Below are 16,040 nucleotides of genomic sequence, written 5' to 3'. Positions count from 1 at the left end.
TTCATTTCAAATGCAGGATTTAGTCAGGCATAACTTTCTATTTTATTCTAAATTAGTTCTTAGCTTTTTTTTTCCCTTTGTCTTTAAAGGACCCAAGAGCTTGTAGATGGGAATATACATACAATCAAATATTGCTAAATGCAAAGTATTGTTTTCTAGACATCCTTCTTATGCAGCTGCCATGCCAAGAAGGAATACAAATTTGATAGCCTTGCACAAATCCCTCATATTAAAAAAATATAATTATTATGAAGGACAAAGTTAGAGGTGCACTTTTGCAGGATTTGATTCCTTCCTCCTTCCACAAACACATGCACAGAGCAGGGACAGACAGTGTCGGCCTTTATTTAAAGAGAGGTGAAACACTGATTCTATCTTTATGTTCAGTATTGTGCTGGGTGCTGTAGAAGGTTTTAATTCTCTTTTATCCCTTATACCTTGCAGCACTGCTGTTAGTAGTGTTGCCAGCACAACACCTCAGCTGGACTGCAGAGTCCACAAAACCCACAATAAATAATGATGATGCTGTGACAAGATGAGCGGTGTCAGAGCTGGGCAGGGAGCAGGAGGCATCAGCTGCATGTGAAGTTTAAATTCCCTTATAGTCTTTCTCCCTCTCCTACTTTTAACTCTTGGATTTGTCTGATGTTTGTCACACAGAAAACACTGTCTTGACTCGATACTCCTGACAAGAAGTTGGCTGTCAAATGCAAAGAGCTCCTAACTCCTGCAGCCCACCCAGCTGCAAGCACACACAGGCAGACATTGAAGTGAGCAGCAGCTGCCATGGTGCAACTCTCCCAGTGCCTCCAGGTCCCCACCAAAACCCAAATTGCTCCTCACAAGGCAGTACAGGAGAAAACAGAGTTCATCCTTCTTCCAGTGAAATAATCACCTGATGAAAAACCTAATCTAACCCTCTCTGTTGCCATGCTGTGAGCTGCCCTGGGAGAAAAGGTATCACTTCCCCTTGCTTGTGTGGGCTGTCAACAATTTCCTACAACAGCAACTTAGATAGGCTTCTTTGTATGTTAGGTTTCGTGCCCCTTTCCATTCAGAAGAAGCTGCAACATCTCCACTTGCTGCTTGGTACTTGTCCAACACAGACAATCCAAATGCAATGGAAAGAGATAATGTATTTTGTTTTTTTCAGAATATCCTTGCATCTTCAGAGAGATGGACTTGTGTCTTCCCCAGAAAAGTCAGCAGACTGAAAAAAATACTGCAAAATGTAGGCACTCCATCTTCTGAATGCTCATGTGAAACAGCTTTACTGTCCGTTTTTGAGGAAACACTCTCCCCAAACTTTTGACTTAATTTCCTGAAAAGTGTTTCCAGGAAAAGAATTGTTGAGTGGATGTGGGCTACAAAAGCTGCAAACTTGAAGATAAAAAGGAAGGAGCTAGGGGAGAATAGGACACCTGTCAACACTGGCAGATCATTCTCCTGTAAAAAAATAGGCTGGTGGATGCCATTTGCAAAAAGAGAGAGAGCTATATAATTTTAAATCCACTAGAAATTATCTATTATTGCAGGTACATTTGATTTGAGAAGAGGAAATTTAGATGAACTTCACTGAGGCAGGAAAACCATTCATCTCAACAGAGTTTGAAAGGCAAAAGGGGTTTGGTATCCCAGCATTTTTATCCAGATATGCTTCCAGGTTTCCTTTACTTCGATATGCGGATCCTCCTTGTGACCTGGGATAGTGATCATAGACAGGAGAAGCTCATCCTGTGGTGCTCCTACTGCAGGCTGACCAGCACACCTAGAGAGCACACATCTTTTTGCCCTGTTCCCTGCCAGAAATGGCAGAGTGAAACCACCAGCAGTGCTCCCAAGGTCAGCTCTGCTCTCTTCTCTGCTGTGCATTGAGCACAACAAAGCCTGAAACAGATCCCAGTGACTGTCAGATCAACCACAGACAGGGACAGTGCTTTTTCCGAGGGATGAGGCACGCTCTGCTCCAGGCAGCCGATTTCAAAAGTGTTCAAATGTACAGTGATGGCTCTGTCAGGTGAGCGAGACACCACGGCATAACATGCCAGATCCCTAATACAGGTTGGCAGAGAACTCCTGAATAATTATTCCTCTTGAACAATGAGATTAATTCCTCAAACCTCTAATCTACACTTGGCAGAAATTATACAGCTTGGAATCTTGCAGTCTTACAAACACAGGAATAAATGGCTTCATATATGAGGCAGAAATTTTATCATTTGGAATCTTAAAATCTCTCTCACACACATACAAAAAGTACACATCATCTCGTAACAGCTCTAAAAAATATAAAGATGAGATATACTTACATATTTCCATTTTCCAAACATAAGACCATCTGGTACTTCTAGAGGACAAGGCATAGTAATAGTGTCTCCATATATTGCATTTACTGTGTACAATCCCAGAGCTAGAGGAGAAACAGAAGAGAGGAAACAATTTTAAGTGTTTTCTTGAATTCCCATTGCTAGCTAATATTTGGTTCATGCCTATTGTAACAGCAGCTCCTTTGCAAATGGTTATTTTCCAGCAGGTAGGATTTATCCTTAAACTTATAACAAAACAGAATTCCTGTCACTAAATTTGATAAGTGAATGTTATGACCTTTTTAGACCCATGCTTCCTGCCAGAGTCAATGAGAGCCAAGTGGATTTCCAAACAGGACTGCACATGCTCAATCAGATGAATATCTACACTACAATCAGGATTGTCTCAAACTTAAAATGTACAAAGGGAAAATCCCTAAACCTTTATTTTCTTCATTTGAAAAAATAGCCTGGAGAGGTTGCATTGCAACACAATATTGTGAGGAAGCCAGCAAAGAAATTATACTCTGAGCGCTGCATAACATTTAAAACATAGGAAATGATGACAGAAATGGGAATGATGATATTAAAATATGTTCACTAAAACCTGGGTGGGAACTAACAATAAAAACACCAAGAAAAACTAGTCTGCACATTTAGATTTTGGAAAAATGAAGTGAAATGCTTCAATGAATTATTTAAGAATAGCTCTTTTGGAAACCTCAGCACAATGTTATTGTGCTAATGCATATAAATTTACAGAATAAAACCAACCCACTTATTTTCATTGTCCGAAACCTGTGAATTGAACAAAAACAACAGACCCTAAAGTGATGAAATGCAAGGAAGCTTAAAGGGGAAGATGGTACAACTTGGTGCATTTGCTACAATGCAATTTTGCTCCTCCTTTGCTTAGCTGCCTCTTGTTTGCTGCTCCTTGTACTGGAGACAGGTTTTGCTTCTAGTGCTTGCCCAGAGAGTGTGCTGGCTGTCTGCTCTCAGCCACACATCTGCAACTTCTGTCAGATTCTTTGCCCAGAGATTCAGGATTTCCCCTTTTGCTGTCTCTTCATTGGCAACCATAGCTTAAGGGCTTGCTGCCAAAGGAGCTGTATTTAAGAGCTGGTAAGATGCTGGTGATGTAGCCAGGTGTTTCTGAGGAAAATAATCCATTCCTCCTAGAAACATTAATTTTTTGGGAGATTCAGCCCTTCCTTTTTATAGCTAGGAAAAGAAACATGCACCTCCAAAGACCTGAGCCACAGACCCCTTTGCTTTCCCTATGGCTGCTGCCTGGAGGACCTGACAATTCTATAGAGTGCATAGACACACTCAATATGGAGGTTTCTCCAAGGGATTGTTTTTTGTTTTACAGAAAATCATGCCTTTTCAAAGAGGCAAACACTGAATTCTTTGCCTGCAATTTAAACTAGAAAAACCCCAGAGCATTTTTCTTGCGTGAGGACTTCAGAGCTCGCTGTTAACATCAGCTTGTATTTATCACGTGTATCAGAGTGACAAATGAGGCTGTGGGGCTTGTTCTGTATGATATTGAACAAAGAAACAGTATTGCAAAATGTTCCCTTAAAGAAGCTACAGTCTGGATGGCACCACATCACTAAGGCAGAAAAGCAGGCTGGAGCTTAATGGACTAAAGGAACACAGGAGATAAGAGCCACCGCTACCCACGCTTATCTTAAACTTTCTTTCCTTCACTCGCCTCCCTTTCAAATAAAGCACTGGTAATCTTTCTGATATCTTACTTAATTAGTCACAAACGTGCTTTAGATGCATTATTCACACTGTAAGGACTGTGTGAATTTTACTCTAATTTTCTATATGGTTCATGGAGACCAGCTGCTTTCTAAATGGCAATAGTGGTCATTCCACTAGGTGGTGCTGAGTAAGAGCAATCTTTTTTTAAAAAAAATTAAAAAGATCAGATAACTTTAATTTCATGGAAACAGAAGCAATGTTTTACAATATCAAGCAATAAATGGAAGTAAAATTCAAAGCTGGAATAAATTGTTCCCTTGGTCCTTCTTGCACTCATCTTCATTCTGATCACCAGGAGGGGGGCAATCCTAATTTTAGTTTTTTGCTAGAGCTAGAAAAAGCTGTCCTTTTTGTCCTTTTTTGGTTCTCTCCCATGGGAGAAGAATTACAACAGTGCAAATATATATTCAATTAGTAAACTGGTTTAAACCTGTTCAAATTCCAGTTAGGTGTCATTTAGTAATTTGAAATCTGTAATAACATTTGGCATCACATGGATAACCAACAACTGCTCCTCTGATATGAGATACTCTTTGGTATTAGGGGAAATACTCCCTGTCATTAGAGGAAAACAAAATGACCCCCTGGGATCTGAAATGCTGCTCTCTTATAGACACCCATTTAGCCCCTGCAGAATTGCTAAGGTAGCAAGTATACACAACTGAAGCCTCAACAAACAGCCTCTGGAGGGTGAATGAAAATGTTTCTGGAGAAACACTACAGCATTCAGAGTAGGTAACTGGTGATTGGCCTGATAAAGGGAAAGACTGACTTCTGATTTTAGCCCTCTTTCAGCTGAAAGGCATTTCTTAAAATGGACAAATTCATGACTTGACGTAAATTCTGCCTATACTAAAATCACACGTTTTTCTACGAATTTGTTAACACAGAACCAGAAAGACAGAGGTTTTACTTTGAATACAGAGAAACAGTCCTTGCAAGAATGAAAAAAGTCCTCGTGCAAAATATTCTCATCCCACTTCAGTAGCAACAGATCTAGCACATTGAAGGAGTGTAAATTAATTGAATAACTGCAAATTTTCACCACGGTAACTGCAGTAATCTCCACAAAATGACCCTACCAACCTACACATTTAAGAAAAAAAACCAAACACTTCAACAGAATTGGAAATTCCTCTCTCTGTTGCTATTAGACGTACTTGTAAAATGGTGGGATGAAGAAGAGAAGAAAATGATTGCTTAATGATATAACACCGCTAACCACCAACCATCATATTGTCAGGCCTCTTTACATAATTTCCAGCTCACTCTAAGAAAAAGAAAATGAAAGCAGGATCTATAAATACGTAACAAATCGCTGCATGCCCTAACACGGTGCAGGGTCAATGTCAGGGCCCTCATTTCTCATTAACTCTGCGGGAGGGCGCAGAGGCGGCCGCGGGGAATTGCGCTACGTCACCGGACACCGTGTCCTGCCTCGCTCTATTTCTGGTGCACCTGTCTGTGGTTAATTAAGAGCTCAGCCAGCCTCCCTACGTGATTTTCAGATGTTGCCTTCTAAAACTGAGCTAGTGCTGTGAATAACACCACTAATTCAGAGGCAGCATCTTGTCTCACGTACACCGAGAGCAGCTCTACCTGCTAGGTCTCAACTACACCTTTATCACTTCCCTTCCATTTCTTTACATACATAAGAGGCTTGAGAAGGCTGAGAGTTACTTCATTTCCCTCTCTTTGATCCAGTGCTGAAGAAACTCTGAGCCAGATGAGACCTTTCCACAGAGGTTAGAACATGGGAAGAAAGCAGCAGCTTCATGAGGTATGATGGCTCAGAGACAGATCCCAGCAGGACACTGGTAAATTGAGATGCTTTTAATTGGAGTACTTTCCATGTCCCTATGGCAGTGCTAACTGCATCCTTCTTTACCCTGCTCTCTGCCTGTTTTTCACAATGCAAGAACCAAACAGTACCCACATCTTCAAGGGACAAAACAAAAATCTTGAACAGAAGCTTAAATGCAGAGAAGGTGCTGTTGTTATTTTAGATCCTCACCAAAAGTATGAGGAAGGTTATTCTTTAGACCAGTTATTACTTTTAAATCAAGAGGATCATATAGGAGGAATGCATAGAAGGTGACTTAAAAGAAAAAAGAGATTAGGAAGCTGATGTTTCTCCAAGGAAATAACAACAGCAGCCATGTTTTCCACCTCTACGTTCCATTCACAATACTGAAACAACTTCTTACCACATCTTGTAAGTGCTTGGGAGTAGTATTTTTGGCACAAATGTAAGACAGAACAAGAGCTGTTCAAACACCCTCTAGATGCAAGCCCCACGTGAGACAACGAGGCTGTATCTGAAAGCTGACTAGCACAGGCACTGCCCAGGACTCTGCACTGCCATGCACAGCAGGGCTACAGAGTAGGGGGAGTCTGGGGAGCTGAACCTCCCTCAGCACCTTGCCATTCGCTGATTTTAATGATGTTTTACATCTACAAAGATGTCCTGTATTTTCCTTTGCACTTAATTTTTTACTGCTGATGCTTCTTCCCTGGCAGGTTCAGCAGTGCTGCTTTTTATTACACTTTCTGGACCCAAGGAGCAAAGTCTCATTACTGGAGAACAGCAGGACACGTTGGCTGCTCTGGTTCTTTGCAGCAATCAGCAGCATGAAGCAGGGGAGGTCAATTGGCAGCCTCTGCAATGGCAGCGTCCAAACTCAAGAGCTATTATGTCCATTTAGCACCTACCTCAGAAACTGTAGTTAACTACTTTGGAAACTCTACATTAGGATTAACACTCAAAATCTTTTCTCCAGGTAGCCCAGACTAGCCTGTACTAAATATAATCTGGGAGGTTATGAAGCTTTGCTTCATTAAATAAATATTTTATTAAGTTGCTATTTTTCTTTTTGCCCTCCACTTCCAAAAGGTATTTCAGCTATATAGGCCCACACATAGATCCTACTGGGCACTCACTAAGCTACCAGCATAAATGGCTGGTACTGACCTAATTTATTTATTTTAGGGAACATCAGTGTTTCACAAAACCATTACATGTTCTTAAGATTGGGATGAAAGCTTTTAGAATTACAGAGTCACTTAGGTTAGAAAAGACTCTTTAGATCATTGAGTCCAACTGTAAACCTAATGCTGCCAGGCCCACCACTCAACTATGTCCCTAAGCCTTTTAAAGACCTCCAGGGATGATGACTCAACCACTTTCCTGAGCAGCCTGGTGCAGGGCATGACAGTCCTCTGGTAAAGACATTTTTCCTAACAGCCAATCTAAATGTCCCAGGCTGCACCCTAAGGCCATTTCTCGACTCCCATCTCACTGCAATCTACATTTAGGTAGCTGTAGAGAGTGATAAGCCTCCTAGTTTCCAGACTAAACAGCTAAGCTCCCTCAACCACTCATCACAGGGCTCATTCTCTACACCCTTCACCAGCTTAATCACTCCTCATTGAACATGCTTTTATTGAAAGTAATTTTTTTTTGTTTTTAAAGACAAAGCAGTATATAAATGGCAGCTGAGTGTTGGTACAATACAAAAATGTACTAGAAAAAACTCTCCTGCTTCGGAGAAAAAAATAATTTAGGAGAGTTTACAAAATCACAGACTGATTGAGGTTGGAAGGGACATCTGGTCCAACCACCCTGCTCAAGCAGGGCAATCTACAGCCCTGAGCTACAGCAGTCCAGGACCCCATCCAGATGGCTTTTGCACATCTCCAAGGAAGAAGACACCACAGCCTCCCTGGGCAGCCTGTGCCAGTGCTCAGTCACCCTCACAGGAAAAAAGTGTTTTCTGATGCTCAGAGTAACAGCCTGTGCTTCAGATTGTGCCCACTGCATCTTGTCTTGTCGCTGGGTATCACTGAGAAGATCCTGTCTATGTGTTCTTTGTACCCTCCCTTCAGTATTTGTACACACTGGGGAGACTCCCCTGTGCCTTCCCCTCTCCAGGCTGAGCAGTCCCAGCTCTCTCAGCTTTATCCTACAGGGGAGGTGATCCAGTGGTCCTTCCTTGGACTCTCTCCAGAATGCCCATGTGTCCTAGGGCGACATTGTGATGCTTGTATCCCCATTCGTGTGTTCTGTTTATGCTGGATATCATGTTCTGTGCCTTTAAGACTGGCTCTGAAGAGTGAAAGTTTTGTTTGGGTTTTCTCATCAGCCTGGCAGGACACAGAGACAGGGCTGTAGCTAGTGCAGCTTTTGCTTTTTTGCTTTTGCTTTTTGCTTTGCTCTCTCTCTCTCTCTCTCACTCTCACTTCTGCTTCGCTTCTGCTTTCTTTTGCTTCTGCTCGTTAGCTAGTTTAGCTGAACAGTCCAAATTTCTTCCTGGACTGTTTCTCCTCTCCTTTTTTTCAACCATCTCGAACCTGCTCCGGACTGGGGCCTGGGAACACCGACAGTTTGCACCGTTTGGCTGCAGCAGCTGCCCCAGCGCCGGAGAGACTGAGAACAGAGCAACCACCCCCAAGAGAGACTTTCTGATTTTGTCACCTTTTTCAGAGTGGTGTCATCCGGTATCGTTCATTTTGTGTGCGGGGGGGTGCTGTGCCTGTTAAATAAACAGGTTCTTTCCACTTCTCTCCGAGGAATTCTTTCCGAACCGGTTGGGGGGAGGGGCCGTGTGGGTTTGCTTTCTGGAGGGGCCCTCCTTTGGAATTTCTCTACCAAATTTGCCCTAAATCAGGACACCATGTCTCTCATTCTACAGGGCTCAGAGAGGGACATACTGCTCCAGGTGTGGCCTCACTAGCTCTGAGCAGAGGGAACGATCACCTCCCACAGCCTGCTGGCAGTACCTCCCTAATGCAGCTCATAATCTCACTAGCCATCTTGGTGCAAGGGTACACACTGGCTCCCATTCAGCTCTGTGTCTTCCACATGATCTTCTCTCCAGAGCTGCTTTCCAGGCTGCATGGACTCCTCAGGTAGGGCTCAGCTTTTAACTACTCCTTCTCCCTCTCTTTTCATTGCCTGGCAAAGTCACTTTTCCAGTAAGTCATGTGGTAGACTTTCAAGACTTTCACAATAGCGGAAGAAGACCATATGCAGCAAACATGTCATGCACCTTTTATTTCACCACCTGTGCCTGATAAAATCAGTTGAAAAACACAACAAAATCTATAATTTTTTTTTTTTTGTTTTTTGCTGAGCCTCAACAGCTGGGGAGGCAAACAGCACCCAGCTGCCATTTTCTCAACAAGCTCATCCTTGTGATCCAGCCTGCTCTGCTGAGAACAAGCCTCTCCACATGAGCTACAACAGGCAGTCCTACACACAGCTCACACAGTGCTCATTAATTTTCTGACATAGCACAGAAAACACAAGATACAGTCCAGGATGTCAAAATACTGTTAAAGCAAGCAAAAAAAAAAAAAAAAAAAGGCAGCTCATGTTATCAAAACTCACACGTAAGACATCCCTCATTTCAGCTAGGTGGGTATAATCATTTGTATGCTGGGCATGAAAATAGGGAAGCAGGGCAAACACTTCCAAGAAAATTCAAACAGTGATTATCTTCACCGTACAAATATGATTAAAAACAAAGGTGCATGTGTTTGTTAATATGTTATCTGATACAGGTTATAGAAACAATGTATTGTTTCTTATCTCAACCTATTCAAACAGTGAAATAAACACACACAAGAGCAACTAGCTCATCAAAAGGACCATTAGTTACAAAGAATCATCAAAAGTATCCAAGGGGGAAACTAATTGTACATAAACATATACATCAGTATTTAATGCACCAAACACTTTTAAAGCAACATAACAGAACTTGCTGAAGGGTTTCTTATACTTTATCACAGTATTCCTTTAATTAGTTTTAACCCTGAATAATATTAGAGGCCAGGCAATTTTAACACCAAAGGAAAAAAATCCTTTTTCAACTTATAAGCACTGATGGAACAGACAGCAATTACCCTTCAGAATACAGACTGCTAACTTGAGCTCTTTGAAGCTGTGAAGTTAACTTGCACATTGGGGACTGGTTTTGGCCTGTTTTGGGGTTTGTTTTTTTTTGGGGGGGGGTAGGGAAGGGGAAGAGGGAAGGAAAGGGAGAAGATCCAGCTGAAAACCTGGTTGTGACTCTGGAAGATGTTGAGCTGCTTTTGACAAGTTTGTCAGATAAACACTTCCTTAACTCCAGTGACACAAGCAGCCAAACCCACACATAGAGGAGCATTTATGTACTTAACACTGATTTTGGCAAGTACTTCAGCAGGCTGGAGAAACGGGGCTTGGCACCCAACAACATTAAGGCACTGGACAGTCCACACCATGAAACAGGCAGGCTATTTAAAGCTAAAGAGATACTGAAAGCATCACAGAGCAGGCATTAGATGCCAACAGAATTCAGCTATCATTACCCTACACAAGCATTAAGTGTGTTTAAAACACAGTTTTTCTCCATGAATGAGGAAAAAAATCCTGAAGGAAACATGTCAGCTCTTCAGACATTGTCTTTCTTATGAATACTAACAATTACGCCTTTCTAATATGATATAAAACAAGTGTTTTCCTTATCAGTACAAAGAAATGAGCCATAATTAGAAACTAGCTGAGATAACTTGTCCCATCTGACCAAAGCTACATGGGCTCTACCACCTAAATCAATGAAGAAATCCTCAGCCCACTTTTTCAAGAGGACTGAGGTCATTGCATGCTGCTCACTGGTTCTTTATAGTTCAGCCAGTCTGGAATGGCAGGGACGGACAGATTTCCTACACATGCATATAATTTGGCTTTCTTAAGCTCACAACCTTAAGAGTGAGCTCTAGGCTGAGCCACCATGAGTTTAGATCCAAAATCTCATGGAGCACTTGAACCACAATTTTAAAAGTCCTACGTGGTGACCATACAGAGCTCTGAGTACTCTGTGCCTGTTCACAAACCAAACTACTCAATTATTTTTTATTTTATTGAGAGATACTTCTGTTCCACGACCTCAAAATATCCAGCTGTTTCAGTATTTTGGTCACTTTTTTTCCCATTTCCCAAGCCAGAAAACAGCTTTCCATCTCTGTGCTCCTTCTCTGTATGATTTTCATGCAGCCTGATTTGAAACTACATTAGCAGAAGCTTTTGGGAAGATTGAGAGAAAGTTCCCTGCAACACAGAGGTTTTAGAAAGTTATGTCCTTCCAAGAGCAGATGGTTGTGTGGTGGATACTACAGTGCATAGTTTACAGGGATTATCATCACTGCAGGCTTTACCCTAGTGAGGTTCACACTGAGCATTTCCCTGAACATCTTCTGTCATCATCATTGCTAAAGCACTATGCTGGAGAACATACAGAAAAAAAGCTTTTCATTTTGAATGTACCCAAACACCTAGATTGCATCTAAATAATGATGAATAATAATCTTTTGTCAGCTTAGTAACTTCAACTATTACATATAAAGCAATAACCACGACATTTTCCAGATCATAATCACTAAAAGTTTCTAGAATTTTTGATAGGTATGCAAAAGAAATTTGCACATAGTTATACTCCTTTAAAACGTGAATGGCCATCATAAAATGCATTATCATTGTCATTTAAAGTAAAACAGATACTGCTTTCAAGTCAGCACAGCTTTCAAATGACACAAAAGAGCTGTTCCTAGCATTACCCTGTGCAAAGCTGGAGACTAAATGAGCAGTTCAAAGCTCAGTAACTGATGCAAAATGCTACAGCAAAATGAACTACTTGTGTCAGCACATCAACCTCCCCACCGTGCCACCTCAGCCTCGCTCCAATGCCCAGCTTCATGAAGACAAAGGAAACTGCTAAGTCCAACAGCTCTGAAATGGGACCAGAAAAGCTCCACTTTTTAATCCTCTCCCTTTTAAATCAGGAAGGCTCCAAAATCTGCTAAAGAACTGCAAGGAAAAACCCATGAAAGCCACCAATGCCTTTGTAGCACGTGGGCAAGATTTTCCTTCCAAAGAAGAAGACCTAAGCTTCTTTTCCCAAACCACCACTCCAAAACATCACCTGTGATTTCAGTGGCCTTCTAATCACACTATTTTATGGAAGCCCTAGCTTTTGGCTCAGAATTATCTAATGCTGTTTCTGGATTCAGTGCTAATCCCAAATCAGTCATATTTGCAGATTTAAATTTTCAAGTACTTTGAGTAAATCTTACAGATTTAAAAGAAGTTACAAATGTAGCAATGTTGCTGTAAATAGAAAAGAAATGCAGTGTAATTTCAAGCAAATATTTACAAATTAGACTTAAGGAACACACAACTACCAACTAAGAAATGCTTGAATCAGCATAACACTAACAAAGATGACATTTCCACAAGATCCAGGTGGAGCCACATCAGAAGACATGCCCAACATTGGCAAATTGGGGTCAACATCAGAAAACCTAGCTATGACTTTTATGAGCACCATACAGTAGGAATAAAGTTTTTTCCCACAGCCAATGCTGCAATTGAAAGACCACAGTTAATGATTTACTTTTGTGCAATTTTTAACAAAACATTGCTTAGGATAGTTCTAATAATTCAGAGGAAGAGATAAAATCACTAATGTGTCTTCTTACAAATACTTCTGCTCAAAATGTAGCCATGACTGAAGGAACTATGACCAATTTTTTTTAACACACTAAACATTTGAGAATAGTTTATTAAAATAGTTACCGACATATGGTGTGATTTTTTACGAGTGGTCAGGCACATCTGCCAGGGAAGTGAGTTATAGCTTACTAAAGTCTGATGATACAAGCTATCTGCCAAGAGATGAGAAGCAAATGTGACTCAGAGAACAGTTTCTGAGTCAATACTGCAAAGAATTTTTACTTTAAAGGGTATACCTAATTAGGCAAAATGGGATCAACAAAGCCTTTGTGGCTTGGTGAAACTTCTCACTGTTTCTGAGGTTAGCCCCTGGCTGCTCCTGAAGCATACTTCTGATGTGCTTCTCACTTGCACTTCTAAAGCACTTCTCTGTTTGTTAAGACTACTCAAATTGGTTTTTATTTTCTCATTATGCTAGTCAGCAATGCTGATGTGCATCCAATAACTTGAAGGGACTTGAAAGTTTCTACGAAGTACAATAAAACCTGCAGCTCAAAAACAATTGCCTAAAAATCACCATTATATCCTTCATGAATCCCTTTTTCCCTATTAAAAAAGTCAATAGACAGCATACTAAAAAAAAAGATCTTGTGCCTCTTGTTTCTTCATGATTTAATATTGACAGTACAGAGTATACTGAACTTCTTGCTAGTGAAGCTTAGTAGCAACTTATATTTTAACAAATAAGAACTTTCCAAAACAGGTATGTATTTCATATACTTGTTTAAGCAAACAAATTTCCTCCTCTTCTAAGCACTTTCTTCCTGTGAGTTGTGTCCTTTCTGCCCAGAGTCAGAAGGAACAGGTGCTTACCTTCCACCCTCTAAGGTCTTTCCAAGCTGAAAATTAGTGCCTGCCAGGTTCCAGCAACATAATTTTTTTTAAATCATGCCTGTTGCCCCTCGACTTCAAATCATGATCTGCTTTGTCAAGGAATCCAAAAACACAGGAAGAAGCCAGATCTCTCCTATTGACTGTTCCAGGTCTGCAAATGTGCCCCTCTCCATTATCTGCACTCTGGGCGCACCTGGGCCTCTCTCCACTCATGCAAAACCTCCCTAAGGTGGCCCCAGCCTCTGCCACTACAGACTCATTATCTGCTGTATCACCTCTGCAAAAACAGCGTTCCCAGCAAGCAGAGAAGCCATCATTTCATGCTTCTCTTTATCAGTGCTCTGAAACATTTGCAAAAGATTTAGCTGTATTCCTGTATACTCCAATAAGTAAGAAGTAAAATATTTGGTGAATGTAAGTTTGATAGGGGACTCACAGAGGGGCACAAAACGGGCATTCAAAATTGCACATCCAATACTGTGTATCACAGAAAAGTGTTTTTCCTCCCTGCTCTTCATCAAGGCTGTAGGGTCCACAGCTAATTAACAAACTATGTCCTGCCACACTTGCCTTACTGCAGTCACACTTTTACCAGACGTGCTGCTCACTGGCAGTATTCATTTCCAAAGAAATCAGCTAGATTTCATGACAGAGAAAATAACAACCTGTGACCCAAATGCGTATAAAGTGTACAGAATAATTTTTTCAGTGAATGAGCTTCATTTATTTGTGGTGAAAACCATACACTAATCACCTCAAAACAAAAAACCCAAACAAACAAAGGCCAAAGCCTTACAGAAGATACAACTTCAGAGGGCACAGATGAAGGACAGATTTATCCTTCCATGACACTAAGTGGGTGAGAAAAGCTGTACATGCTTTCAAGAGAACTTGCTGGACAGACACCCTGCAGCTGACAACAGGCTTTTGGCTGCTCTTTTTTCCAGCTGCTTTCCCTGCTGATAAGGGAGAGGACAGAGCAGAGCAGATGAGATGAATGTAGCCTTGCCAAATCATCCACAGGTCTTTGTTACCTGGAAACGAGAGCTATCATTTCACTGATAGCACAACAACAGAGGTGTGGAAGGGGAAAAGCTCATTGAAAGTATAATGCTATAAATCCTTATGGTTTATGCTAAACTAAGTGACTGAGAGCTCCTCTGTGGCTCTCTTTAGATTTAATGGGCTCCTCACAGACAGTTTTTTAAATTTCATGGATGCCTGTAGCCAGCCTTGGTACTGGCAGCAGCCTCCTGCCTTAGGAGGAAGAGCTGAAGCAGATGTGCACTTCCACCAGCAGGAGAAATCAACACCACCTCAATTTCTGAAAGTTTGTCCTTGCCTGCCTTTCTTAACCAGTACGCTGAAAACTCACAGGTGTGCCAAGAGCAAAAACTGCAAGCAATATATAAAGCCAAATATATAAACACAAGTTTATACAGACTCTTATTCAATGGAGAAATGCAGACACATGAAAATGGAGGTATCTGAGGCTGGTGTGACTCCAGTGCCCATCATGTCCACCTGTGGATATTCCTGACATGTGTGAGGGTAGGAAATGCTGCCAAGTATCATGTTCTGCTTCCACCTCATATGAATTTACATTTCTATGTGCATATACAAACTAGCATCTGATGTGCTATCACTTTTCTGCTTTGCATGAATTGGTTATTTTTTTTACATAAAAACCCCAAACCATTGCTTAATATAATTCTGCATTTAGAAAACAGTGCTGGGGAGGATCACAAAACAGCAGCTGAAATCTGGTGGATGCAGTCACAGCTTACAGTGAATTTCCAATATAATATAACATTGGAAGATATAGGTACTGTCCAGTTATTGAACAACTTGCTCTAAGTCTCAGCTGCCCTCTGGAGAAAACCATGAAAGGTTAGAATATGCAAAGCATGATTCCTATTAATGCTTTAAATTAATATAGGAGCTACTTCCTAGAATTTTAATGCCTAGTTATTGCCTTCTGCAAATACAGTGCTGCTGAAAAGCAGCAGGATGCATTGCAAAGCCTGTATGTTGACCCAAAAAGGGAGTTACTTTCAGTGTGTGAAAACAGAAGCCACAAAGAAGTTTAATCTTTCAAATATTTATGCACATATTTATCTTCAAGAACAAGTAGTGCCACAGCATGAGGATAAAGGCACAAGACATCAGCACAGCTACTAGAAATCTGTTATGTTGACTTGGCTTCCCCCATTACTATAATAAATCTTGTGGCAGCATCCTGAGAGTCCAGGACCCCATTTGTAAGACAGTACAGAGACACAATCAAATGATTTCCCAGGAATCCAGCCCAGACCAACCTTATGTAGACCACTTTAGCACCCCCATGGAGTCACTACTACTTCCAGAGCATAACCCTGGCTCAACAGAACCCCCCAACTCCAGGTTTGTGCCTATGCCACCAATAAAACCTGCTATGTGGTTTGCAGGAAGGGAGAAACTTTGACTGCCTGAGCAATACACTATGCTGCCTTTAGGGAATGTGTTTTCTGCACACACCTCACGTCAGCACAGTTCAGGACACTGAACAGCAGTATCAGAAATGATAGCAACTG

At 41.3% G+C, this 16,040-nt stretch overlaps 1 protein-coding gene across 2 annotated transcripts in view; it reads right to left on the bottom strand.

Moving 5' to 3' along the window:
• The window catches only part of ALCAM (activated leukocyte cell adhesion molecule), a 115,551-nt gene that overhangs the window by 33,462 nt on the left and 66,049 nt on the right, over positions 1-16,040 (bottom strand). For both annotated transcript variants that reach the window (XM_054270378.1, XM_054270379.1), the window contains exon 2: positions 2,310-2,410. In XM_054270378.1, coding sequence (XP_054126353.1) covers positions 2,310-2,410 — 101 coding nt within the window. The remainder of the gene's footprint in view (positions 1-2,309; positions 2,411-16,040) is intronic.

Source organism: Melozone crissalis, unplaced genomic scaffold (assembly GCF_028551555.1).
Source record: "Melozone crissalis strain CALT ecotype California unplaced genomic scaffold, PUWL_Pcris_2 ptg000009l_1, whole genome shotgun sequence".
Taxonomy (NCBI): Eukaryota; Metazoa; Chordata; class Aves; order Passeriformes; family Passerellidae; genus Melozone; species Melozone crissalis.
This window is presented reverse-complemented; position numbering and strand designations above follow the sequence as displayed.